Here is a 25,718-nt window from a genome sequence, read left to right as displayed (position 1 = left end):
TGACTGGAATTGTGCTAGGGATAAAAAGGAATCCCTAAAATGGAAGCATTAAGAGAGAGGTGGCTGCTGGCTGAGGTCTGAGTCACCTGTAATCTCCTGCATGCATACAAGCAAACAGCAAAAGCACAATTCAAAAACAATTCTGTGTGTGTGGCCTTATCTCCATGGGAGACTTGGGCCCTGGTCCTGGTCCCAACACCAGTGAGATGTGCAGCCTCACACAGACTGACCGTTTGTCCTACCTCAGTCCCCTTCTCCATCAGGGAAGGGAGGGGGTGGGACGAGATGGTTTCTAAAGTACATTCAGGTGCTGATCTTTCCTGTTAAGATTCTCTGCGATATTTATGTGGAAACATGGACCCTGATACCACCTGTCAAAATTATGCTGTCACTCATTGTTTAGCAGCCCTTCAGACACCATGAATAACCTACTGGCATGAATTGGTTGAGGTGGCCACTCTTGGCACAGGTCATCCTGGCTCCTCTGATTACAAGTAATGACTATGTTCCCTGTCAGGGCCCTCCCGAGAAATCAGGCAGTGTGTGCTCTATGCCAGGCTAAGGCGTAAACAGAAGCAATGACACCTCCCCACCTACCCTGGCCTTGGTGAAGATGCCAAGGAGTGACGGGAAAGGCACAGTGACTCTAGGAAAGCCCTCTGAAAACTGTCACTTTTGTTAACTGCCAGAGGTCTGACCATTGGGGACTCTGCTCTACTAGGCTACTCTGGGCCCCCCAGTCAGGTGTCTGCTATGGCATTGAACACACTCAATGTGGAATAAGGATGCTGTTCAACTTAAGACATATATAGGTTTCCTTTTATATACATAGTGAAAAGGAAGACTTTCTAAGCCAATACTAGAGTCCACATTTAACACACAGTACCTGTTATTGTAAATGCCAATACGATGCAGGCAGCAAGTGTACCTTCACAGATCCTGGCTTCTATGTTTACTTAAGAGTCTAAATTTAGGTCTAAGTTGGAGCCGTGCACGTCCACACCAGACCTGCAAGGGGCTCAGATCCCACCTACTGTTTGCTCAAGTCCATGTACTATGGTGTCGAGGGGAGGACAAAGAAAAGAGAGAAACCGGAGTTCCCGTCGTGGCGCAGTGGTTAACAAATCCGACTAGGAACCATGAGGTTGCGGGTTCGGTCCCTGCCATTGCTCAGTGGGTTAACGATCTGGCGTTGCCGTGAGCTGTGGTGTAGGTTGCAGACGCGGCTGGGATCCTGCGTTGCTATGGCTCTGGCGTAGGCTGGCGGCTACAGCTCCGATTTGACCCCTAGCCTGGGAACCTCCATATGCCGCGGGAGCGGCCCAAAGAAATAGCAAAAAGACAAAAAAAAAAAAAAGAAAAAGAAAAGAAAAGAGAGAAACCTGGGGATTTAGCAGCTCTTATTATCAGAAGAAAAGTCATAAATGCAGAGGCAAGTGTGAGTATGACAAGTGTCCAGGCCATACCCTTTCCCATTTTTGTGTCAGTGCCCTCTAGGTTAGCCCTACGTGTTCTCTGGGCAAGGGGTTCAGCCTGAGACAGGAACAAACGCTGCTGCGGGCTCCGGAGCTGTCTGAACATGTAAGGGCTTTCATGGGGTTTTCACCCTGAGACAGGCTCCTAAAGGGTAAGGTGGCCATAAGAGGGGGTTGGGGGGGTGGGGAAAGCAGGGCTGGGTTCTGAGGTGCCTCAGGCCACCAGGGACAAGGCCTTACCTTGTTGGTGGTGAAGGAATCCCACACAATCACCTTCCCATCCTGGAGGGAGAAGAGTAAACAGTTCAACAAATGAGTTACACTGGGGAGAGGGAAGGCGGAGGGGCACTATGGGGGGAGGGGATTAAGCAGAACAAACTGTTGGGTATAAGACAGGCTACAGGGATATATCTTATAACACAGGGAATACAGCCCATATTTTATAATAACCACAAACGGAGGATAACCTTTAAAAATTATGCATCACTATAATGTATGCCTGTAACTTAAATAATATTGTTACATTAACTATACTTCAATTTTTAAAAGAAGGGGAAAAAAAGAGTAAACAGTTGAAGAATTGTCAACAAGTCCTAACAGGTAATGGCTAAACACTGTTCGGAAGCGACGTCCAGCTGGGCAGTGCCAGGTGGAAAGCCAGACCAAGTATCTGGACAGTGAAGACCATCCAACCTGTCCTTGAAGATACAGGAGTAGTGGGAACAGCACGTCCCAGTCTGATGCAAGGCTCAGTTCTCAACCTTGAATCCCTTGTATGGACACAACAACAGAAAGCAATGCTCAGACACTTCTTTTATCCCATTTATAAACCAAGCACAAATGGGTGGTAAATGGGCATCACACCCATATCTCAGAGGTCAGTAAGTTATAGAGCAAGTTATAAGATAAACTGAAGTTATCTTCTGATGCCCGATGGTAACTAATGCTCTCTTTTTCCTCACCATCCCCACCAGCCAGTCCTCTCTACCATTCGCCTTTTGAGTCCATCTTTCCTGCAGAGCCGTGTAAGAGCCTCGTCCCCTTCCTGGCCCCCCTCTTTGTGTGGAAGCTGTGGAGGGGGGCGGGTGGGCCTGAGATCAGTCTGTAGGTGCTCAAGGACATCGAAGCCCCCAACCTGACATTTCACACCTCCCACATCAATGCTGCAGACATGGGACTCACACCTCTGTTGGTGGGACCCCTGTGGACAGCTGTTCAGGAAACAAAGAGCACACGCCCTGTTGAGGGTGAGCTCTGGGCTGGCGATGCCAGAGACAATGCTGCCACTTTCACTGCAACTTTGGCTACAGCAGCCATAAGGAGCATGGGGAAGGGCTCTGAGGTCTTCTACTTGCAATACCAACCCACCAGAGAGAAACCCACATGAGCCCCAGTCCCTATAGTGTAGCCATCTGCCCAGAACGTGGTGTTTGAATTGTCTGGGGCCCTAGGCTCTGGCCGGCAGTGGAAGAGGATGGCTAAGCTGACTTCCATTAGCATGGGAGTACCCCCCACCACCCTCCCCGACCCCACACACACCCTTAGAGAGGAAGAATCCAAAGTCTCTGTGGCAGGCTTGATTTTTTCATCACTTAAGCCATTTGGAGCCAGATCTGGTGAGTGAGGTAGATGCCACTTAGGGGCAACAGCAAGGTCTGTTTATCTAAAGTGACATAGATGCTGCTGCCCCTAATCTGATGGAAGATGTCCATATTCATACAGTGCGGGGCTGAGAGGCCATGATCAAGGTCAGAGCTGGCAGTCTGAGGCCTTTTTAAGACTCCTAAGTGCATTGGTTCTTCTAATTTCTCTGACTAAACAGGCAAACACAATGTGGGGGTGGATTAGATAACAGAACAGAGAAGAGAGCTGGGGCAGTGAAGGGCACAGACTCAGCACATCGCCCAGGTCAGCATTCCCATCAGAGGCTTCCTCCACTGCACAGCCTGCCTGCCTGGCCCTGCTGCCCACCCACTGTGCACTCTGGAGAGAAAAAGGTACCCAGGAGGCTCAAGTCAGTCCCATAACTAAATGTGGTCCTTCCATGAGCACAGACATATACACCAGGGATCCGTGTACCTGGAGAGACTATGCCTCCACCCCGAACACTAACCCACACTGTTAGGTGGATTATTCTCCTGCCTTTTAAGGGAGAAAGGTTGCTCTGAGTTAAAATCTGTTCCAGAACCCTTCTGCTGTTTTCCACCTTCCTTCACACCCCACCCACCTCTCTGATTCTCTCTGCAGGAGAGGTGGATGGTGAGTCAGCAGTGCTGAAGCAAACCTTCCCCCTCCGTACCCCCACCCCCAGTAAGAGCAGTACATGAGTGACAGAAAAATCCAACATATAGTGGCCTTTGAATGATAAAACGAGTCTAAAAGGCTTGGCAGGGAGTTCTCCCTGTAGCACAGAGGGTTAAGGATTTGGCATTGCTGCAGCTCTGGTGTAGGTTGCAGCTGTGGCTCGGATTTGAACCCTGGCCCGGGAACCTCCATGTGCTTAGGGGTGGCCAAAAAAGAAAAAAAAAAAAAAAAAAGGCCTGGCAGTAGCAGGTATATCTCAATTACCACTTTGTAAAAATGAGCATTTGAAAAAAAAAGTCTAGAAAGAAATGCCCTAAAATGATGGTGACAGGGTGGTAGGCGTAAAAGCCTTTTCTTTGTTCTCTTTTCCAGTAAAACATGTCACTAATAAATTTTTTATGAATATACAAAAAAAAGCGAGTACAATGTGACCCACCAGATTTGTAGGTAATACAGGAGACTAATAAGACTTTCCTATCGAACAGTGCCGACACAGACATTAGAATTTATGGATTATTTAGACTATATACAGTTTTTATACTTAAAACAGTTATACATGAAAAACGAATTTTCTTTTGAAAAAACAGGACTAAAGGCAGAGGCAGGGTCTAGGGCTAAAGTGATCATAAAAGTATATGACTTCAGTTTTTGGTTTTATGTTCAATGCATGTAACATCAAAATGGACACAAAAAGCACAAAGCAGTGTGGTAACCAGCCTCCTGACATACATGTCCTTGTCCAGACCCCTTCCTCATTATGTCAGGGTTGATCTATGTGACCTGTGGAGCAATGGCAGAAGGGAGGGCATGTCACTTGAGGCCAGGTCACCACAGAGAGCACAGCTTCTGCCTCTTTTCTTCCTCTTTTGCTCTGGGGGAGGCCAGCCACCATGTTTTTGAGCAGCCTGGTGTAAAGGTCCACAGGGGACGAGCTAAGGCTCCAGCCTTAGCTGGAGTGAGTGAGTGAGCCATGCTGGAAGTGCATTTCCTCCTTAGCCAAGCTGTCAGATGACTGCATCCCCGACCATCATCTTGACTACAACCTTGTAAAGAACCCTAAGCTGCTCCAATGCCTGACTCTCAGAAACCACGTAAGATATTAAATATTCATTGTTTTAAGTTGCTAAATTTGCAGGTAATTTGTTATGCAGCTGTAGACGACTAATACATGAATGTTAAACAATGTCAACCATATAAAATGGATGAAAAAATTATACTTCACAAAATAACTATCTTAAATTTGTTCTTTAAGGCATAAAAACTGCTGAACTCTTACAATGAAAGAAGCCACAATGGCATTTCAACAACTTAGGCCCTCAATTTTGGGGAGAAAACCCCCGCTATTTATTTTACTTTCTATTGATTTATTTCTTGGTTGCACTATGCCATATGGAAGTTCCCCAGCCAGAGACTGAATCTGAGCCACAGCTGCCACCTACACCACAGATGCAGCAAGGCTGGACTCTAAGCATTGTGCCACAGTGGGAACTCCTAAAATCCTGCTATTTTATTTTATTTTATTTTATTTTATTGTCTTTTTGTCTTTTCTAGGGCCGCACACACGGCATATGGAGGTTCCCAGGTTAGGGGTCTAATTGGAGCTGTAGCACCGGCCTACACCACAGCCACAGCAACGTGGGATCTGAGACTCGTCTGCAAGCTACACCACAGCTCACAGCAACACCAGATCCTTAACCCACTGAGCAAGGCCAGGGATTGAACCCGCAACTTCATGGTTCCTAGTGGGATTGGTTTCCACTGCGCCACGATGGGAACTACAAGTATTCCAGAGAATTCTTGATGAGGCTAACTCGTGTCCTTTGGAGACTAGGCAGAGTCATAACGTTCAGAGAAGGCTTTTTTGTTTTGTTTTTTGGGTTTTGTTTTTTTGTTTTTTGTTTTTGTCTTTTAGGGCTGCATCCATGACAAATGGAAGTTCCCAGGCTAGGGATCGAATCAGAGCTGTAGCCTCTGGCCTACACCGCAGCCAAAGCAACAGCAAAGCAGGATCCAAGCCGCATCTGAGACCTAACCACAACTCACAGCAATGCCGGATCCTTAACCCACTGAGCAAGGCCAGGGATCGCTCTCACGCCTTCGTGGATACTAGTTGGGTTTGTTACCTCTGAGCCACAACAGGAAGTCCAAATTTTTTTTTTTTTTAAGATGGCTCCTTCCCCTCAGCTTTATGACCAGAAAGGTGTCCCCCATCACCCAACAGGTGTGCCATACCTGCGAGGAGCTCACGATCCTCCTCTTATCCTTGCACCAGTCCATGCACAGAACCTTGTTCCCGTGGCCTTTGAGGGTCCTCCTGGTCTTCATGACAAACTGCCCCAGGGCCTCCACACGCTCTGCCACCTGGTGCACTGGAAAGACAAGCACATCAATCCCATGCCAAGGACCAGGTCTTGAGCCACAAGCTGGCCCAGGCGAGACATCGCTGCTTCATTCTCCTCTGTGCCACCCTATGTCCTTGCAGCACTCTCTCTTCCAAGTTCATACTGTCACTCTCTCAGTGTTTAAGACCCTAATGTAAAACTTATATGATATTGCATATCAACTATACTTCAATTAAAAAAAAGGCACTATGTTTTTTTGTTGTTGTTGTTGTTGTTGTTTGTCTTTTTGCCTTTTCTAGGGCTGTTCCCGCGGCATATGGAGGTTCCCAGGCTAGGGGTTGAATCAGAGCTGTAGCCGCTGGCCTACACCACAGCCACAGCAACGCGGGATCCAAGCCGAGTCTGCAACCTACACCGCAGCTCACGGCAATGCCGGATCTTTTAACCCACTGAGCAAGGCCAAGGATTGAACCCACAACCTCATGGTTCCTAGTCGTATTCGTTAACCACTGTGCCACGACGGGAACCCCTCTGAAAAAGGCACTATGTTTTGCAGAGCACTTCCATACATGCATGCTGAGGGACTAAGGGCAGGACGGCCTGGTATCTGTAAAGCTCTATGCAGAATTCTCCCACCAAAGGCCCGGGGCTCTATGAGCGGGGTGGTAGATGAGATGGTCATTCCCACTGAATGGGCAACAAGCCTGGGGCTCACACAAGTCCATACAACTAACTGGGAGCAAAGTGGGGCTTCTGGGTTTTTTACCTACTTCTTTTCAGTTACAAGAAAAAGTGACTTTACAGAAACTGCCCCATCAGATGCCAGGATGAGCAACCATATGCTCAACAGCAGGCCCTGTGTGCGCTCACTGTGCCCCACACACACTGTGCCTGGCACAGGCTTGGGCCATGGCAGGTGCCCCAGCTACATGCTGCAGGAAAAAAACAGATGAGTGACCCACCCAGCAGCATCCTGTGGATTCACTGAAAACTTAGTGTCAGTAGAGATCAATGCCACATTCCTGTCTGAACACGTGGTCTGCAGAAGGTATCTATAGCAGGAAGGTTCTCCCAAGTCACTCTCTCGGGGGCTGAGAGAACTTACAAGGGGCTTTTAGAGAGGTTCCACCAATGAGTCTCAGAAGGGAACAAGTTCACCCCAAGCAGCAGAAAGGCCCCTAGAAACTAATCCATCTTGTCATTGAGCAGGTGAGGAAACTGAGGTAGCGGATCCCCCTGTGCAGCGCCACCTTCTCTCAGGTTAGAGGTTGTGCCCCAGCTCCTAACCCCACCTCTGCTCTTTCTTCCACCAACCTCTCAGCTGGGCCTTTGTTTGGGAGTTAAGGCAAATGGAAGGGGACATTCTAGACAAGGGGACAGCCCCAGGAAAGGTGTGGTGTCCTGGCACAGGCTGAGCATCAAGGTAGAGAGAGGCAAGGCACCGGCCCCTGCCTTTCCCTCTCTCATTTCAAGCCTGGGCTGAGGGGCTGACTCTGTGCCTTAAGCCTTGTGACAATAATGTCCCTTCTCAGAAATCCTTCCTTCCTTCTTCCCTTCCCTCCTCCTTTCCTTCTCTCTAAACATTTCAGTGTGTGTTTTCTAAAAACAAGGAACTGTCTTCCATAACCATAGTATAATGATCAAAGTCAGAGAGCAGACACTGAAACAATGCTGTGTCTGGTCTCTAGACCTTGTTGAGACACCCTCCATCATCCCAACAATACCTTTAGAGCAAAACAAAATCCAAGATGACACATTGTGTTCAGTGGTCATTTTCTTTCATCTCCAGTTATTTTGTTCCCCAATCCTGGCTTGTCTGCTGCTTCCTTCAGATTATCTTTGGGTAACACTCGTTTGGCAGAAACACCAGACTAGTGCTGAGGTCCTGCCCCACACACCTGTCCTTTCAGGAGGCTCCTGCTGTCTGCTAGTCCCATCACTAGCAATGTTGACTCTGATCATTCGGTTCAGGTGGTGCCTGCCAGCGCGCTCCACTGCACAGTTACCATTCTGCTTTGTGTCATGAAAAAGTATTTTGTGGGGCTGTACTTTGAGAGTACATATGTATCTTGTTACTCCTCAATCTTGAATAGCCTACTTTTAATATCCATTCCTGATTCTTGCCTGAAACGATAATGATGATAGTTGGCAAGTCGTGACTATTTTTTTTTAGGTTTTTATTTTTTCTATTACATTTGGCTTATACTGTTCTGTCAATCCCTCCTAAGTGGTGACTGTTCTAACTCCATCACTCCTTCTGCAGTTTTTAGTTGGCTTTCTCATATAAAGAGAAATATCCCCTCTTCCCTAACATATTTACTCATTCATTTACATAAGTAGGGAATCACGGATTCTCTCTTTATTCAAGAAGTTATAAATAACTTATAAGTTATAATAACTATAATAACTTTAAATAACTTATAAGTTATTAATAACTAATAACTTATAGTAACACGATTAACTTATAAATATAAGTAAATAATATTTACCATTATTTATTTTGATGCCCAACTCATCGCTGATTTGCTCAGTTGGGAGCCCCATCAGGCAGGCTCTTGAGACCTCCCGACACATGCCCATTATCCTTTGAGCACTTCTTACTGAGAGCTCATGTTCCCTCCCCGCCCTAGCCCTGGAAGCAGCCACTTCTCCAAGAAGTCTCGGTTTCTTTGTGTGTGTGTGGGGAGGGGGGGTTGCTTTTTAGGGCCACACCCACAGCATGGAAGTTCTCAGGCTAGGGGTTGAATCAGAGCTATAGCTGCTGGCCTACACCATAGCCACGGCAACACAGGATCTGAGCTGCATCTGTGACCTACACCACAGCTCACATCAATGCCGGATCCCTAATCCACTGAGTGAGGCCAGGGACCAAACTTGCGTCCTCGTGGCTACTGGTCATTTCCATTGCACCACAACAGGAACTCCCTACTTGCCCCATTTCTTTGTGATAAAAGAACAAATGAGTAAACAGGTTAAAAGTATTTGTGGAAACCCAAGCTGTAAAAAAGTACTTGCTAAACTCTATGTGCTACGTGAATGTGCAATTATTATACCATTGCTTCTGCTAAAACACTGTGTTCTTTATTGCCACAAATAGCACATTTCTTTTACAGATATGTTCTTCACAAAAACATATTGAATCAAATTTAAAAACATACAGAACTTTTCTAATTTCTTCTTTCTTCTTTTCTTTTTCACTTCTTAGGGCTGCAGTATGTGGACGTTCCCAGGCTAGGGGGTCAAATCCGAGCTATAACTGCCAGCCTACACCACAGCCACAGCCACCGCCACAGCCATGCAGAATCCGAGCCGCATCTGCGACCCACGCCACAGCTCATGGCAATGCCAGATCCTTAGCCCACTGAGCAAGGCCAGGGATCGAACCTGCAACCTCATGGTTCCTAGTTGGATTTGTTTCTGCTGTGCCATGATGGGAACTCCCAAACTTTTCTAATTTCTTAGGGGCCTTTTAGACAAGCCTATATTAGTCTAGAGCTGTGAGCATATTCTAGTCATTGTTTTACTTTGAAACTTCATATTAATATTAGCGTTGTTTCTGCCAATTGAGTAGTAGGATAGTTATAGCCATTTAATATCTCTCTTACAAAGAAAAAAAAAGAGATGATTCACTAACCAAAATAGAGCCTCTTTATGTAATGTGAATTTGAACACATTCCAACTATCAATTATTTTTTCTCACTGCACTGTTTCTTCCCACATACAGACTTACTTCTAACCCACTCTCTCCTACTTCTATCTGCCAAATCTCACATCACTTATTAAAGAGTTTTTTTAAAAATTTAAATACCAGGAAGTAAAAACAAAAACAAAAACCTGGAAACAAGCTGATGATGTTCTGTAAGCCATCTGTGGGAGCTTGGTTCAGGGCAGATGTGGTTTCTCCTTTGCTTTCTGATGAAACGCCCATGAGGGCTTAGCTTTTTCTTATTTTAAAAAGGAAATGATGAACACAACCAGCTGATTTCTATAATAAGACCTTCCTAGAATATAATGATAACCTCTTAAGAAATTCCCCTAGAAGGTAAGTGGCAGGAGGACAGGGTGCTGTCTTGCTGGATCTCCTTGGAGCATCCACAGGAGAGAGGAGAGGGTCAGGAGCCTGGGCTGGGGACACAGCTGCACAGCCGCACTCCAGTGGTGCATCCCCTTCCTGCTGCCTCGCTTCCCTCATGGGGCTGTCGGGACTCCTATCTGAACCTGGCGCAAAGGGAGCCTTTGATGAGTGTCAGCTATTCTTCTCCAGCTTGGCACACAGTGGGTACCCAGTAAATGCTTGAAGGATAAAGAAAATGCTCAGTGATTATTAAATTTCAGTCAACTGCAGCAACTGACTGAAGCAGCAGGGTTTGGTGGGCTACCGTAACCTAAGAAGCCCCTTTCCCTTCTTTTTTCTCTACCTCTTCCTACTCTCAACCCACCATCTCTGATTCAGCTGCCAATTAATTCCTAAATTCATCAGTGCTAACTTGCTAGCACTGGCAGTGAGAGCCTCGCCTGTTTCCTGATCCAAGGAGTCAGAATCCGTGGGTTGGTGCGAGGATGCTGCATTTCCACAAGCTCCACAGGTGAGTTACACCCACTAAAGGTGGAGGTGGGGCAGCACTGAGAAAGTTCAGAAAGGCAGCTTCTTGGACAAGGAGCGGTGGGCCAGAGAAGGGGGGAGTTCTGGAGTCTGCAGTCGAAAACACAGAAATGTCCCAAATCTAAACAGACAATTCACAAAGGAGCTGTCTGGGAATTAAGATGCTAAGTACTCCTTCTGAAGAATGATGTGCAGGTGGGCTAGTTGGTAGAAACTGAAGGCCATGGCTGGAACTCAAGAGGAGGGCCAGAACTGGAAGTATAGGCCAGTAACTATCTACTGCTCGAATGATGTTTCCAGAACCTCTCCTATGTGCCAGAAACTTGGGGACAGAAAAGACAAAAGTGGGCCCCGATCTTACTGGGCTCACAGTCTGCAGGGGACAGGTGGGCCAGCACACAGGTAACTACTGAGTGAAGGTAGCTATCACAGGTGTGGGCAAGCTGAGGGCAACATGGCTGACTCTGCTGCAGGTGTGGCCATGGGAGACAATGTCACACAAACCAGGTTTTGAAGGATGCATAGAAGTTGGAGGTAGGGAGAGAAGAGGAAGGAAACCAGCTTCTTACTGTCATCCTTTGTTTGCTATTCAGTAAAATGGAAGACATGACCTAATCCACGGGGTGTTCTATGGTTTAATCTGGCAGGCAAATTAGAATGCCGAATGATATTCGGTAGGTCAGGAATAAAAAATGAACAGATGGGGACTAGGGGCTGAGGACTAAAACAGTGGAAACAACATGACCTGGAGGAAAGAGGACTGGTGAAATGGAAGAGCTGTAAGAACTGAAGATTACGTTTAGGATTAGAGAATGGGAGGGTGAAAGAGGAGGTTACGGAAGAGGGTTGGTTCTTGATTTCTTTCACATAATTATATAAGTAAATGCATGTTCACTGAAAATAATCAGAAAATAGAAACATATGATTTATGTTTATAATTTATAATTCTGTGTAGCCGACCATTCTTAACATGTGATATATATTCACTTAGACCATTTGTGAATGTGTGCACATGTGTATCTGTGTGTCAGCAGATTACACTCCACACACAATTTGGGGGATCTTTTTTTTTCCCCTGATATATTTATGGATGCCTTTCCACGACACGTCATCATCTGTCATTTTTAATGACTGCAGAACATTCTACTGTATGGATGTATCATTATCTAAAAATTCCCTACCATGGACACTTTGCTCCAGGGTTCCTGTGTTACCCTTGTATTGCATTACTCCTTAGATAAATTCCTATTCATGGCATTGCTGAGTCAAAGAGAAAGCATACTTTTTTTTTTTGTCTTTTTGCCATTTCTTGGGCCGCTCCCACGGCATATGGAGGTTCCCAGGCTAGGGGTCGAATTGGAGCTGTAGCCACCGGCCTATGCCAGAGCCACAGCAACGCGGGATCCGAGCCGCGTCTGCGACCTACACCACAGCTCACGGCAACGCCTGATCGTTAACCCACTGAACAAGGGCAGGGATCGAACCCGCAACCTCATGGTTCCTAGTCGGATTCGTTAACCACTGTGCCACGACGGGAACTCCAAAAGCATACTTTTTAAGGCTTTCAATGCATGTTGCCACTATCCACCATTTACTAGATGTTTCCTGGGTGACAGGCCTTGGGCTGAGAGCTTTACACGCAGCCTCAGATCACAGGCTTTATCTCCATTTCTACAGAAAAGGAAACAAGCTCAGAGAGGCTAAGGACCTTATGCACATACACCCAGGCCCCTAAGAACAGATAAACACCTCCATTGGTGGAGTAGACTCTGGGCAGGTGGAAGTGATTCTTTAGAAAATTAAGGACTTAGGTGAGGCAGTGACAATGGACTCCTGATTTAGAAGACACCTCAACCTTGGATCCCCCACACTTCCTGCTGCAGCCAGAGTCATGGGTCAACTAGACTAGGAATCAAGCAACCTGCACTTGACCTGGCTTGGCCACCACTAGGTTAGAGACGGGTGCAAGGTTAGAGCCAGAAGAGACCTTAGTGACTCAACAAGCAGGGCCGTCTGGGCACCCTATGTGGGGCTGAACCCCCATGCTCAGGGCCTGGGGTCAGGCAGTCATGTGGAGCTGTGGTTTTTAAACTTCTATTTGAGTTGTACAAGTCCCCTCCCCTGCCCTCTTCCACTTTGTCTCATAGGTAAAATCTTACTAGAAGCTCAATCTAAAGCCAGACAGAGAACAGCCAAGCTAGTGAAGGGTTGAGAGAGGGTCTGGGTCAGAAGCGAATCTGCTCAGCATGCCTGGCACCCAGGGGCCCCCACGGTCCAAAGAGCAAGTGCACAGGCCAGCACAGGGCACCAGCCCTGTCATGTCTCAGAAAAGGACAATGAGGCCTGATGGGAGGGTATGACATAAATTAGTAGGAAACAAATGTCTCCTCTGATCCTGTGCCCTCCTTTGTAAAACAAGAGTGTGAAGTTCACCTATTGGTCCTTGGAAACACTCTATTTCTGGCTTTAAGCAAAGATGAACTTTTCGTCAAGATGTGGCTTCCTCTCAACTTTCAAGGAATAGTGCTGCTATTTATTTTATAATCAATGCACACAGGAATCTAAAGTAAAATGTAGAATGTACAGGTCAACACAAGAATTTAAGCCATGAAAATTCATAAAATGAAAATAAGCTATAGCATTGTTCCTGTTGAACAATGCTCTTGAATTTCCCTGAAAATGAACTTCGTGAAATCGACTGTAAACACAGAACACAAGTTCAAAGACCAAGTGAGAGGTCTTGAATAAGAAAATAGAACTATTATTTATTTATTTATTTTTTAGAACTATTTTTTAAATGATCCTGAATAACTTCCTAAATTTTGCACCACTATACAGTCTTGTGATGGTCACTATTTGGTAGAAGATCAAAGGCATCAAAGAGGAAAAATTATCCAAAGCTAATTTTTTAAAAATTATTCTGATTCTACCTGCAGACAGAACAAGTGGGATGTATGCAAAAGTCTCCAGCACTTGCCTGGGAAACATTTTCAATCACATCACCTCGCTTGTACTTGTCAGAAATTTTTGAATTGCCCCAAATCATACATTAGCTGTAAACAAAAATCCTACCCTGATTTCTCCAATTAGAAGTTGGAAGGGGACGCTGCATAATCTCAACAGATGCAGAAAAAGTGGAGTAAATTTCAACTCTATTCATGACAAAAACTCTTAGACACCTAGAAGGAGAAGAAATGTTTCTTTCGCCTAAGAAGTAGTATCTACAGAAACCCTACTGCAAATGTCATAAGGTGTGAGGAGTGATTTAAAAACATTCCCTTTAAAATCAAATGTAAGACAAAGATGCCTGCTAATGCCACTCCTTGTCAGTATTGTATTGGAAGTCCCAGGTAGCATGGTAAGAAGACAATATAAATTTTTCTTAGGAGTTTTCATGGTTCCAACTAGGAACCATGAGGTTGTGGGTTTGATCCCTGGCCTCGCTCATGGGGTTAAGGATCTAGCGTTGCCATGAGCTATGGTATAGGTCGCAGAAGCGGCTCAGATCCTGCATTGCTATGGCTCTGGCATAGGCCAGCAGCTGTAGCTCTGATAGACCCCTAGCCTGGGAACCTCCATGTGCTGTGGGTGCGGCCCTAAAAAGCATTAAAAAAATTTTTTTTTAAAGATTAAAGGATATAAATATTGGAAAGAAAAAATAATAACAACTTGCAAATGATGTGACTGTTTCATGGACAACACCAAAAATTCATGGATATAGTATTAGGCTTAACAAGAGAACTTAGCAAGACTGCCAGATATAAAATCAAGACAGAAAAGATTCCATCATGCTCAGAGTTCCCGTCATGGCTCAGTGGTTAATGAATCCGACTAGGAACCATGAGGTTGCGGGTTCGATCCCTGGTCTTGCTCAGTGGGTTAAGGATCCAGCGTTGCCGGGAGCTGTGGTGTAGGTCGCAGACACAGCTCAGATCCCGTGTTGCTGTGGCTCTGGCGTAAGCTGGTGGCTACAGCTCTGATTAGAGCCCTAGCCTGGGAACCTCCATATGCATCGGGTGCAGCCCTAGAAAAGACCAAAAAAAAAAAAAAAAAAAAAGATTCCATCATGCTTGTATGTCCAAGAGCTACTGGAAAATGTAAATATTAAAAACAATAGTATTTCAAAAAAAAGTTGGAAGGTTAAGATATGGTACAGGCTTTATGATGAAATAAGATATGGTTCCATATCATAATTTTATCTATTTACTTATTTATTTATTTTTAGGGCCACGCCTGAGGCATATGGAAATTCCCAGGCTAGGGGCTCAATCAGAGCTACAACTGCCAGCCTACACCACAGCCACGACAATGTGAGATCAGCGTCTATGATCTACACCACAGCTCACAGCAACAGCAGATCTTTAACCCACTAAGCAAGGCCAGGGATAGAACCCGTATCCTCATGGATACTAGTCAGGTTCATAACTCACTGAGCCACAATAGGAGCTCTAGATATCATAATTTTTAAATACTGACATTATAAAGCATTGTAGAGTAACATGAGAGCTATTTGATCCATTGGGTTAAACTAAAACTAGACTCAGACAGTATTGAGGTTCCTCAAAAAACTAAAAATAAAACTACCATATGATCCAGCAACCCCACTCCTGGGTATCTATCTGGATAAAAGCATAATTCAAAACGATATATGCACTCCTATTTCACTGAAGTGCTATTTACAACAGCCAAGACATGGAAACAACCTAAATGTCCATCTACAGAGGATGGATAAAGAAGACATGGTACATATATACAATGGAATATTACTTAGCCATTAAAAAAGAAAGGAATAATGCCATTTCCATCTCTAAGATGGACCTAGAGCTTACCATACTAAGTCAGATAGAGGAAGACAAATATCATAACACTTATATGTGGAATCTAAAAAAGGGATACAATTGAACTTATTCACAGAATAGAAATAGACTCACAAACTTCTAAAACAAACCTATGGTTACCAAAGGGGAAAGGTGGGGCAGAGGGATGGATTGGGAACTTGGGACTGGCATATGCACACTGCTGTATATGGAATGGATGATCAGCGGGGCCCTGTTGTATAGCAAGGGGGACTTTACTCAATATTCTGTGACAACCTATATAGGAATGGGTATGTGTACTAAATGGGTATGTATAACTGAATCACTTTGCTATACAGCAGAAAGTAACACAACATTGTAAATCAGCTATACTTCAATAAAATTTAAACTATGCTCAAACAAAAAACAGCAAAAAGTAGACTCAAAAAAAAAAAAGACTCAACTACCTAGTACAATCTGAGGTATGCTTGTAAATATATACATAAACATGAAAACATGAGCTATGAAATACCTCAAAATATTAAAAGTGGCTACTTCTGGGTGGTGGAGTTATAGATTTTTTTTTTGTCTTTTTACCTTTTCTAGGGCTGCTTCCTACGGCATATGGAGGTTCCCAGGCTAGGAGTCTAATCAGAGCTATAGCCACCAGCCTACACCAGAGCCACAGCAACGTGGGATCTGAGCCGTGTCTGCCACCTACACCACAGCTCCCGGCAACACCGGATCCTTAACCCACTGAGCAAGGCCAGGGACCAAACCCGCAACCTCATGGTTCCTAGTCCGATTCGTTAACCACTTCACCACGACGGGAACTCCTGGATGATTTATTTCTTTATATTTCTGAATCTGCTACAGTGGGCATTGGTTTATTATGACAGTATTCTCAAGACTGCATTAGCTGGCTCATGTGTGATGATGAATGCAGAGCAAGAGGAAGGGGAGAGGAAATAAAAGGAGAGTTAGCTTTCTGCTCCTTCTGACACTGTAGGCCAGATGGGAGAGTAGCTAGTAGCAGATGACTCTGCTGGGAAACTCACTTCAATAAGCCTCAGTGCACACAGCCTATTTCCACAGAATACAGGAAAAGTGAATCTACATATTTGCTTCAGACTAATCCAGAAACTTGTTTTTTCTAAATTTTCCCCCATTGCATAAAATCAGAATAGTCCAAGGGTCCAGTCATAAACCCATTAAGAATAAAACCTTTTACAGAGTCACACGTAGAACAGATAGAAAAGTGAACAGCAATTGGACGATAAACCCTGTGATTTCCCATATTTTGTCTGGATTTGTATCTAAAGAAATAACATAAATCTCTGAGTTGCTTCCAACTGTGTGGGAGCTGGGAACCTGCCTGAAGCCCCCACACAGGCGCCGGAGGTCGTCACACGTGTTGGCTGAAATGAACATGGCCCACCTCCTGCTGTCTACTTTCAGCCTGTCTTCCAGGTCATTTGACAGTTTAACTTCAAGTTAAGAACTCCTTAAAGTTGAACTCTCCTTTTTTTTCTTGATCTTGAGTTCCATTCCAGTATTCATTTTGTATTATACATGCAGTAAATACACAGATGGGTGGAGTTCCCATCGTGGCTCAGTGGTTAACAAATCCAACTAGGAACCACGAGGTTGTGGGTTTGATCCCTGGCCTTGCTCAGTGGGTTAAGGATCCGGTGTTGCCAGGAGCTGTGGTATAGGTTGCGGACGCTCTGATTAGACCCCTAGCCTGTGAACCTCTGTATGCCACGGGAGCAGCCCTAGAAAAGGCAAAAAAAAAAAAGAAAAAAAAACACACAGATGGGTATAAAGTGAGAAGTCCCTCTATATCCACCCTATTCTGCTTCCCAGAGATAACAAGTTTCCTGTGTATCCTGCAGCAAACACGTATACAAGCATCTCTTGCTTAAGCTAATGAGATCAAGTTAGGCACACCACTGGGCACCTTTTGGGTTTTTTTTGTTAAAACTTAATATTAACACCTTTTCACACACACACAGAGTTAGTTTGAGAGAGAGAGATTTAGGATTTTTTTCTTTTCAATGTGAATCTCAGCTTTCTGAGAGATAGCCCAGCATGAGCTGGTGAGACAGAAAGCTGTCCTAGGAGGCTGGCATCTACTTGTTGACTCTTGGAATAGTTGCATAACCTTTGGGAAGTCCCTCAACCCTTAACTGGATCTCAGCTGCTTCCTCATCCATAAGGAAAAGGGATGGAACTGTAGGGAGGAGAGGAAAAACCCTGTGCCTGAAGACTGGGGCTGAAGCAGGTGACTCCTCTAGTTTTAAGAGATCTGTGACAGGCCCCCAAGATGTCCACATCCTAATTGCCAGAACCTGTGAATATGTTACCTTATGTGATAAAAGGGGCTTTGCAGATGTGGTGAAATTAGGCATCTTGAGAGGGAAGGAGTGTCCTGGATTGTACAGGTGGGCCTGGTATAATTCATTACAAGGGTCCTTTTAAGAGGGAGGCAAGGGGATCAAAGTCAAAGAAAGAGATATGACGACAGAGATGAGGTTGGAGTGATGTGGGGCCATGAGCCAAGGAAAGCAGGCAACCGCTAGAAGCTGGAAAAGGCAAGGAATGGACTCTCCCATGAAGCCTCCAGGAAGAAGGCAGCCCTCCCGACCCACTTTAGATTTCTGCCCTCTAGAAGTGTCATAGAATAAATTTACGTTGTTTTAAGCCACCACGTTTGTGGAGATTTGTACAACAGCAATAGGAAACTAATATGATCTGTCACCTCACAGTTCTTAAATGCCCGAGAAGCAAGCAGGGAGCACCTACTCATGGTGGAAGGTTAGCAGAAGGTGATGAGGAGAAACATGGGAAGAAGGAGGCCCTGGAGAAGGAAAGGGAAAGGCAGGGCAGGGGCACAGGGCTGGGAGTCTGATGTGGGCTGGCTTCCCCTTAGGCCACCCATAAAAGCCACTTCCTAATGTTGACCCAGAAACTGACTAGGGGATGAGGGTCCAGCAGAATGGACACTGGTCTGAGGATCCAAAGGGATAGGCACTGAAGACATGAGAGTCCAGAGTTCAGTTAACTTCACTTTCCTCCAAGTTCATGCTCTGTAATTTTGTCATGGTGACTTTAAGGCAAGAATCTGGGCAAGTCAGAGCCAAGAGAAGGCTGACCAACCGCCTAGGATGGAGGGACCCAGCAATGCAAGGCTTTTAAGACTGAGAGTCCCGGGTGCACCAGGATGACTTGGTCACCTTAGCTTATAGCCTACAGAGGTTTGTCCAACCAGGATAGGGGCTACACCTGTGACATAACACCAACAAAATGTAAAAAGGCACGTACTCAGGAAGAGGCTGAGAGGCTGGAATAGAGACAAGCCCCGTGATCCGAGATGGTGGAGGTCCCCATGGGAGACTTCAGTCAGAGGATAAGGAGCAGTGCTGAGTGCTGGCCAGATCCCAGGGCTGTGATGGAGCCACAGGCCAGGGTCTTAAGAAGCTCACCCTTTTGGACCATGAAGACATCAGAGATGGGACAGGGCTTAGGGTCAAAAGGAAGGCTCAGGCCGTGTGCCCAAGTCCTTAAGAAATGAGGGAGCCTGGCTAGGGAGTCAGAAGTCAGCAGCATGGAGGGGAGAGGAGGGAGGTCAGTTGAATGGTGAGAGCCTCAAAGGAGCAAGGGCTTTACAAGGGAGTGGAAGAGAAGCAGTCTGGAAGATGAAGAGGGAATAAAGAGGACCATGATCACATGACTTCTGATCTTTCCAAATGAAAAAATTCTGACATATGCAGGTGGGGATAAATCCTTTCACTGTGGGTTCAAATTTTGGCCCTGGCCTCTGAGGTCCCTGCACTCTTGGCAGTACAAGTGTTCCCTGTTGAAAAGCTGCACCTTGACTATCTTTCTACCTTAAGACAATTTACCAATTCACAGAGAAGACTGAAAAATATCCTAATGGGCAGCCTATACTGTTGAGTAAGAGATTTTTCTGGAGAAGGCCCTCTGCCTTGAGCACTAAGGGGTTTGGCAAAAAAGGTGAAGTGAGGCTGGGCTGGAGCTCTGGCTGGCGGGGCTGGAATCCTTGTTCCACTACTTCCTAGCTGGGATCCTTCACCAAGTCCTTTCACCTCTGTTGCTTCAGTTTCCTCATCTGTAATATGGACAAATCAGAGAAGCTACCTCAAGACCATGCTTGCAGTATAGGCATTATTGTCTTCAGAGGGTAGGAGTTTGCAAAGGGAAATGGGGCAGACCCATTATCCATTCCCTACTACTCCCTACTTTGTTGGGTGCCCAGCTCACTTCTCCCTTTCTCAGCCTCTTCTGCTGTAGCCATGTGACCTAGTTTTGGCCAGTGGAGTGAAAACAAATCTGTTAGGGAGAAAGGAGGTTAATGGGGGGGAGGGGTTCTGAACAGGAGAAACAGGCAGGTGCCCACATTCCCTCTTCTTACAGCCCTGGAGGCAGAGATAATATTTGGCGCTGTGGCAGTTATACTATAATCATGGGGCAAATGCCAGTGCTCTCAGACAGTGGAGAAAAGAGAAGTTCCTCATGGCACACTGGGTAACTGAACCAAAGGTGGTGATGGCTTCCCCTTGTTTCTTGTTAAGCAAGCTGGGAAATTTTTTTCCTAACTACTTTACTTGGGGGTTATAACTAATTGTAGCTGAACACATTTCTAAGTGATAGGGGTTGAATCTGCCTCCTATTTAAAGGAGTCTCCTATAAAAGCACAGCACACTTGAGATTCAGGTCACCTGCTTCTATCAAGTGATTTTTCAAAGAAAGGAATCAGATACTAAAGGACCTAGCATGAACCCCATTTTTCTTTTCAAAACAGAATATAGAGGGGTGGTACCAAAAAGGAAAGCAAAAAACACAATGTATAAGTGTGACTGAGGGCACCACAGGGAGGCCGTGCTCAGAAAAGGGGATCTGCCTCTTTCAGGGCTGAAAAGGAAGCAGATAAAGCCACCCCCTCCCCAAACCTGGCCTAAGCCCGAGCTCTGCTGAGGATGAACCATCCCCACACAGTACAAGGAAGCTGATCCCACCGAGTCATGTAACCTGGCTATTTAATTGCTCACTCATAAAAAAATCACAGACCCTTTTCTGAATTACGGTCTTGGTCAGTAATGCACATTTATTTAAGATTGCTACTGCTTTTTTATGCCAACCACACCACATCCATCCAAAAGCTTTTTAAACAGCCTTAAACGAACTAAATGTTTCTCTTCCCCTATCTGGCCCTCCATTCTCAAGGAAAGGGAGCAGATTGAAAAAGTGAGCTTTTAAATCAGAGTCTGGTTTCTTGCAAAAGCAAAACTAAGAGATGACGGAGAAAGGCAAATGATTATAAAACAAAACAGTAGTTGCCCCTAGGCCGCGTCCGCAAGGGCTCACTGTGCTTTCCTCCAATGAAAACCCCCTCCACCCTGTTCCGCTTGAGAAGGACATGAATGCAACCAGTTTGCATCTTCCAGGCAGGTGATGACGGAAACTGGTCCTACGATCCTTGGCAGGAAGACAGCGGCCAGAGGCTGCTGCCACCCGGCTCCCCCTGCCCACAGGCGGGCTGGTCTCCGCTAGCGGTGTGGGGCTCTAGGAGGTGCCCAGGGCCTGCGAGGGTCGGGCTCGAGCCCCCTACCGGCGCGTCCCAGCGCTGGGCCGCTACCCACGCCTATTCTGATGCTCCGGCACTGGGGCCCTCATCCAGGCCATGGCGCGGGCCTGGCTCCAGCCCGGGGCCCAGGCCGCCACCCTCCATCCTCTTCCTCACCAACTCCCCCATCCCCCGAGGGAGCCGGAGCCAGTCTTGTTTCCTCCGCCCGCCCCTCGGCGCGCAGCCCCCGCCCCGGCCCGCACTCACGCTCCACGTCGTGCAGCTTGGCCCGCTCCTCCTCCAGTTTGCCCTTGAGGCTCTCGGCCTCACTCTTGAGCGACGCCAGCGTCTCGTTCTCATGCAGCCCGTCGGTTGCCATCTTCGCGCGGGGACGCGGCGGGCAGGGAAACCGGGATGCGAGTTAGCGGGCGACGGAGGCCCGTGCGGCGAGCGGGCGCCGAGCCGCCAGCGGCGCAGCTCCAGCCGCCTCCCGGAGCGCGCCCCGCCCTCCCGCGCTGACGCTGGCAGCTACGAGCCGGGCGGCGGCGGCAGGTCGCCCCCCCCACCTCACCTTCGCCTGCCGCGCGCGCTAGCGGGCCCTTGCGCTCCCTCCGCGCCCCGGGTCCCCGGCCGCGCGCCCCTGCGCGTTGCCCCCGGAGAGGCTCGCTTGATGCGCACTTAGGGCCAAGCTGGGATTTAAACCCGGGACTGCCCGGCCTTTGGGAGTTTGGCGAAGTCCCAGGAACACAGCCCTTCTAACACCCCTTTCCCTCACTCGCCTCCCAGATCTCCTCTCCTTGGGACTTTAGACGCTGCCCAGTGGCTTCGTATGGCAGAGAGCGGACGGCAGAGGAGAGGACGAGGGGCCCTGGCTCTCACCATTGGTACCCGGTCTGAACCTCGGTAGCTCTGATGCTCCCCCTACAACAAACCGTAAACTTTCCTTTTTTTGTTGGCTTAAATATACAAAGATAAAGCTAATTCTGGCTTCTGAGAAGCTCTGGAGTCTTTGCCCCTTCTTGCTTTTGCTTTTTCTTTTTTCACCCGTGAATTAAGTCCCTGGCCTGGGGGCAGCATGAGGACGTGGTGTTGGGGGCAGGGACACACAGGGCCCAGACTCAAGGCTTCTGAGCACCGTGTCCAGTGATCTCAGGTCACTTCTGAGGCAGCTCCTCACCTTACAATGAAGGGTTGCTACAATTCCCTCGAGGAAGTAAATGAGTGACTTTGTGGCAAAAAGAGTATGTGCTCTTTCCAATTCCTTATAATAGCAGGCACTGTTCAGGTACTTTACATGAATAACTCACAATAGCCACCCTGAATGGGCACTATTATCACCCCCATTTTATAAATGAAAAAGATTAAATGATTTGCCTGCCTCACACTCTTAGAAACAGTTTCAGAGTTCTTAGAAACAGTTTCAGAGTTCTTAGAAAAAGTTAAACACACAGGCTTTGTCTAGATCAGACTGCCTGTAAGTAAATCCTGGTTTTGCTGTGTGGCCTTGAGTGGCTTACTTGACTTTTCTGTGTCTCAGGCTCCTCCTCTGTAAATGGGGATAACATCTTCCTCAGAGGTTTTCATTCAGAGGGGATGCATGGCACACAGTATATGCTCCTGGTTATTAAGTCTGCCTGGTACACTTGAGCAATTTCACAGGAAGTAATTTAAATGAGACACTAGGTCATGGGGGACACTTCTCACAAGGGTCATCTCAAAAGGCCTGGGAAAAGCAGCATCCTCTCATCACCTCCTCAGGCTGGTACTCCGTGGACCACCATGGGATGTGTGTGCCTTGCCTGAGGGTCTGCCTGTTTATGAGGACCTGGGGTGGGTGGAGCTTCATACTGGTGTGTGCCATCCTCTGAAGAGTGTCTGTTTAAGATAACCCCCAAATATCCTCCAACCTGGAGAGTTTGCCATCAGAGACAAGGCCATGTAACTTTTTTTAATGGCTGGCAAAGCTTGTGAAGTGCCTTTCTGTACTTTGGTGTTCACTGTTTTTACAAGTGAGACAGCCGAAAGTCAGAAAAGTTGAATCTACATATCAGTAGTGGTGGAATTATAGGGTTGCCACCATGCATAAAAAGTGTCCACTGGAGGCTGTCTACAAAACTCCAAACACCTGGATTAAAAATCAGCTGCCAGCCATTTGGATGTTTCTGCAGCCAGAGGAATCTGTCCAAGTATTTGGGAGCATCAAGTGCTTGCAGTGGTGCAGCATCAAGTGCTGGCAACAGTCTCAAAGGAACATCTCCAGCCAGGGTTCTGACCTGGAAAGAATCTGTCAAGCTGCAGAGGACCTGACATCTGGGAATCTGGGCTCCTTCTGTCCATAGAGGAAGTTGTTTAAAAAGAGAAGAGCTGGATTAATAAATAACATTGCTCTAGGATGGCAGAGCCATCACAAAGCAGGTTTATTTTAAGAACTGGATGTCCTCAGTTTGTAATTTGCAGATCCAAGTTTAGAACATATGTAGATGCCTGTTACACTGAGCCTGACTCCTGTGACATCAGGATTTCTAGGCTGTACCAAAATCTGTGTACTACCTGAAGCTGCTTACTTGCCATTTGCTTTACAGGAATAATCTTTTTTTTTTTAATGTGATCACTGTCTGGGGTTAGAGTGGAACCAGAAGGATGAATATGGTCATTCCCCTTCAGTTGGGTAAGATATAAATGTTACCTTTCCTCCCTTTGGTTTGTGATTTTTTTGTTTTTTAATTGTGTTGATAATGACAAATATCTGGGTGAGCTTGTGGGAAAGAGTGCTCTACCACTTGTGACCAGGTGGGGGCTCCTCTCAGCCATACCGCTGCTCACAGATTTGCAAATCCTCTGAGACAGGATTCTTTCCTAGAGCCTCAGCCATGCTGTGGACATTTCTACTGCAAGATCTGAAGCCTGTGCAAAGCCATCTCTGGTGAGGACTGATCTGTGTTCAGTCCCTACTCTCGCTTAAGGCTTAGGCCCAAGGAGCACTCTTCCTTGAGTTTGATTTTGCTCACGACTGAGTCCTGTATGGTTTTGTCTTTGACAAAGCTGTTCCCTTTGGGAAGGTGCTCCCAAGCTATTTGTTTATTTAACAGAGTCCCTTTTAGTTTGGTTTCTTGCCAAGCAGACTAGGAGAAGACAGAAGAAAAAAGCAGTAGCTCTAAAAAAAATAATAAGCCAAAACATTTATCGAGTACTTCCTCTGCTGTGACTTTATCAAGTAACACTTTACCAAATAAACTTATTTTTGTTCCTCCCCAAACCCTGAGATAGATGCCGTTATTGTTTTTATGTTTTGTTTTGCTTTGTTTTTACAGATGGGAAGACAGACCTCTTGGGAGAGGTGAGATCCATTGTCACAGGCCCCCCGAGGAACATAACTGGGAGTTGAACCCAGGACGTCAGAGTCCAGAGTCCATATCCTAAACCTCCACACTATACTTTCTCACTCAGCCTGGGTGTGCTGCAAATGTCTGTGTATGTTAACTGATTCTATGGTAACTTATCTGTCACAAAATCCATACATTAGACATTGTTTAAAGATAGGTAACAACTTAAATTTTTAAAAAGTAGTACTTACAATTTCTGCACATACTGAACAATAGCTGAGCTGTTGAGATTTCTTGAAAACTGGTCTTAAAGCCCGTTGTTTGAAACATTTGTCACAGGAGCCAAATACATTAACTAGAAAGGTCTGATCACACATCTTTTACTTAGGGTGAAGCTGAAAAAGAGAGCAAAAAGGGATGTATGTGTGTGTGTTTATGAGAAAAACCAAGAGAAATAGCTTAAAAAAAAAAAAAACCCTCATCTCCCTTTTATTATGGTTGTTGCTCAGACCTCTACATGCAGAATAAAGTCTATGCAGTTAATTTGTAACTTTTGATTTATTGCAACATGATGGGTCAACACCAGCTGATTATTTAATCAGTAAGAAAATGTCAAACAGTAGGTTTTCTGAATTGGCATGTAGTTTAACCATTTCACCGTAGTTTGCAGATATGGACACAATTAATCTTTGTAGCACAGTATTAATCCCATGGGGCCTCAAAATGAAAACGTAGTTGTAATGTATTCTATAATTAAAAACTTCAGGAGTTCCCCTTGTGGCTCAGAGGTAACAAACCTGACTAGCATTCTTGGTGGGTTCAATCCCTGGCCTTGCTCAGTGGGTTAAGGATCTGGTGTTGCTGTAAGTCGTGGTGTACGTTGCAGACATGGCTCGGATCCCACGTTGCTATGGGGTAGGCTGGCAGCTGCAGCTCCAATTCGACCCCTAGCCTGGGCATATGCCACAGGTGTGGCCCTAAAAAGACAAAAAAAAAAAAAAAATCCAACCGCAGCAGTCAGGGTTGCTGCAGAGGCATGGACTTGATCCCCAGCCTGGTGGCATAGGTCATAGCTGCACCTTGGATTCAATTCCTGACCTGGGAACTTCCATACTCCAAGAGTAGGGCCATAAAAAATTCCTCCCCTTGGGGTGAACTTTTGGAGCAAAGGCAAGAATCAGAAAATGGCAGAGCCTGACCCCAATCAATGCCATGAGGCCAATCAAGTGTGGTGTTGGTTCCCTGCAAGGAACACATCTCACCTATGAAATATTTGACAGTCACAGAC

General features: G+C 46.2%; 1 protein-coding gene across 3 annotated transcripts in view; it reads right to left on the bottom strand.

Annotated features, from left to right (window-relative positions):
- GNB5 (G protein subunit beta 5) overlaps nucleotides 1-24,822 on the bottom strand; it is a 50,046-nt gene extending 25,224 nt beyond the window's left edge. For 2 of the 3 annotated variants that reach the window (XM_047766330.1, XM_047766331.1), the window contains exons 1-3: nucleotides 21,375-21,610; nucleotides 6,012-6,148; nucleotides 1,716-1,757 (exon numbers count right to left, since the gene is read on the bottom strand). In XM_047766330.1, coding sequence (XP_047622286.1) covers nucleotides 1,716-1,757; nucleotides 6,012-6,148; nucleotides 21,375-21,486 — 291 coding nt within the window. In that variant the 5' untranslated portion in view covers nucleotides 21,487-21,610. Of the gene's footprint in view, nucleotides 1-1,715; nucleotides 1,758-6,011; nucleotides 6,149-21,374; nucleotides 21,611-24,681 lie in introns of those variants that run through there. The other variant, XM_047766332.1, reaches the window with a different exon arrangement.
- Nucleotides 24,823-25,718: the final 896 nt, after the last annotated feature.

The sequence above is a fragment of the Phacochoerus africanus genome, chromosome 2 (assembly GCF_016906955.1).
Source record: "Phacochoerus africanus isolate WHEZ1 chromosome 2, ROS_Pafr_v1, whole genome shotgun sequence".
In the NCBI taxonomy this organism is placed as follows: Eukaryota; Metazoa; Chordata; class Mammalia; order Artiodactyla; family Suidae; genus Phacochoerus; species Phacochoerus africanus.
This window is presented reverse-complemented; position numbering and strand designations above follow the sequence as displayed.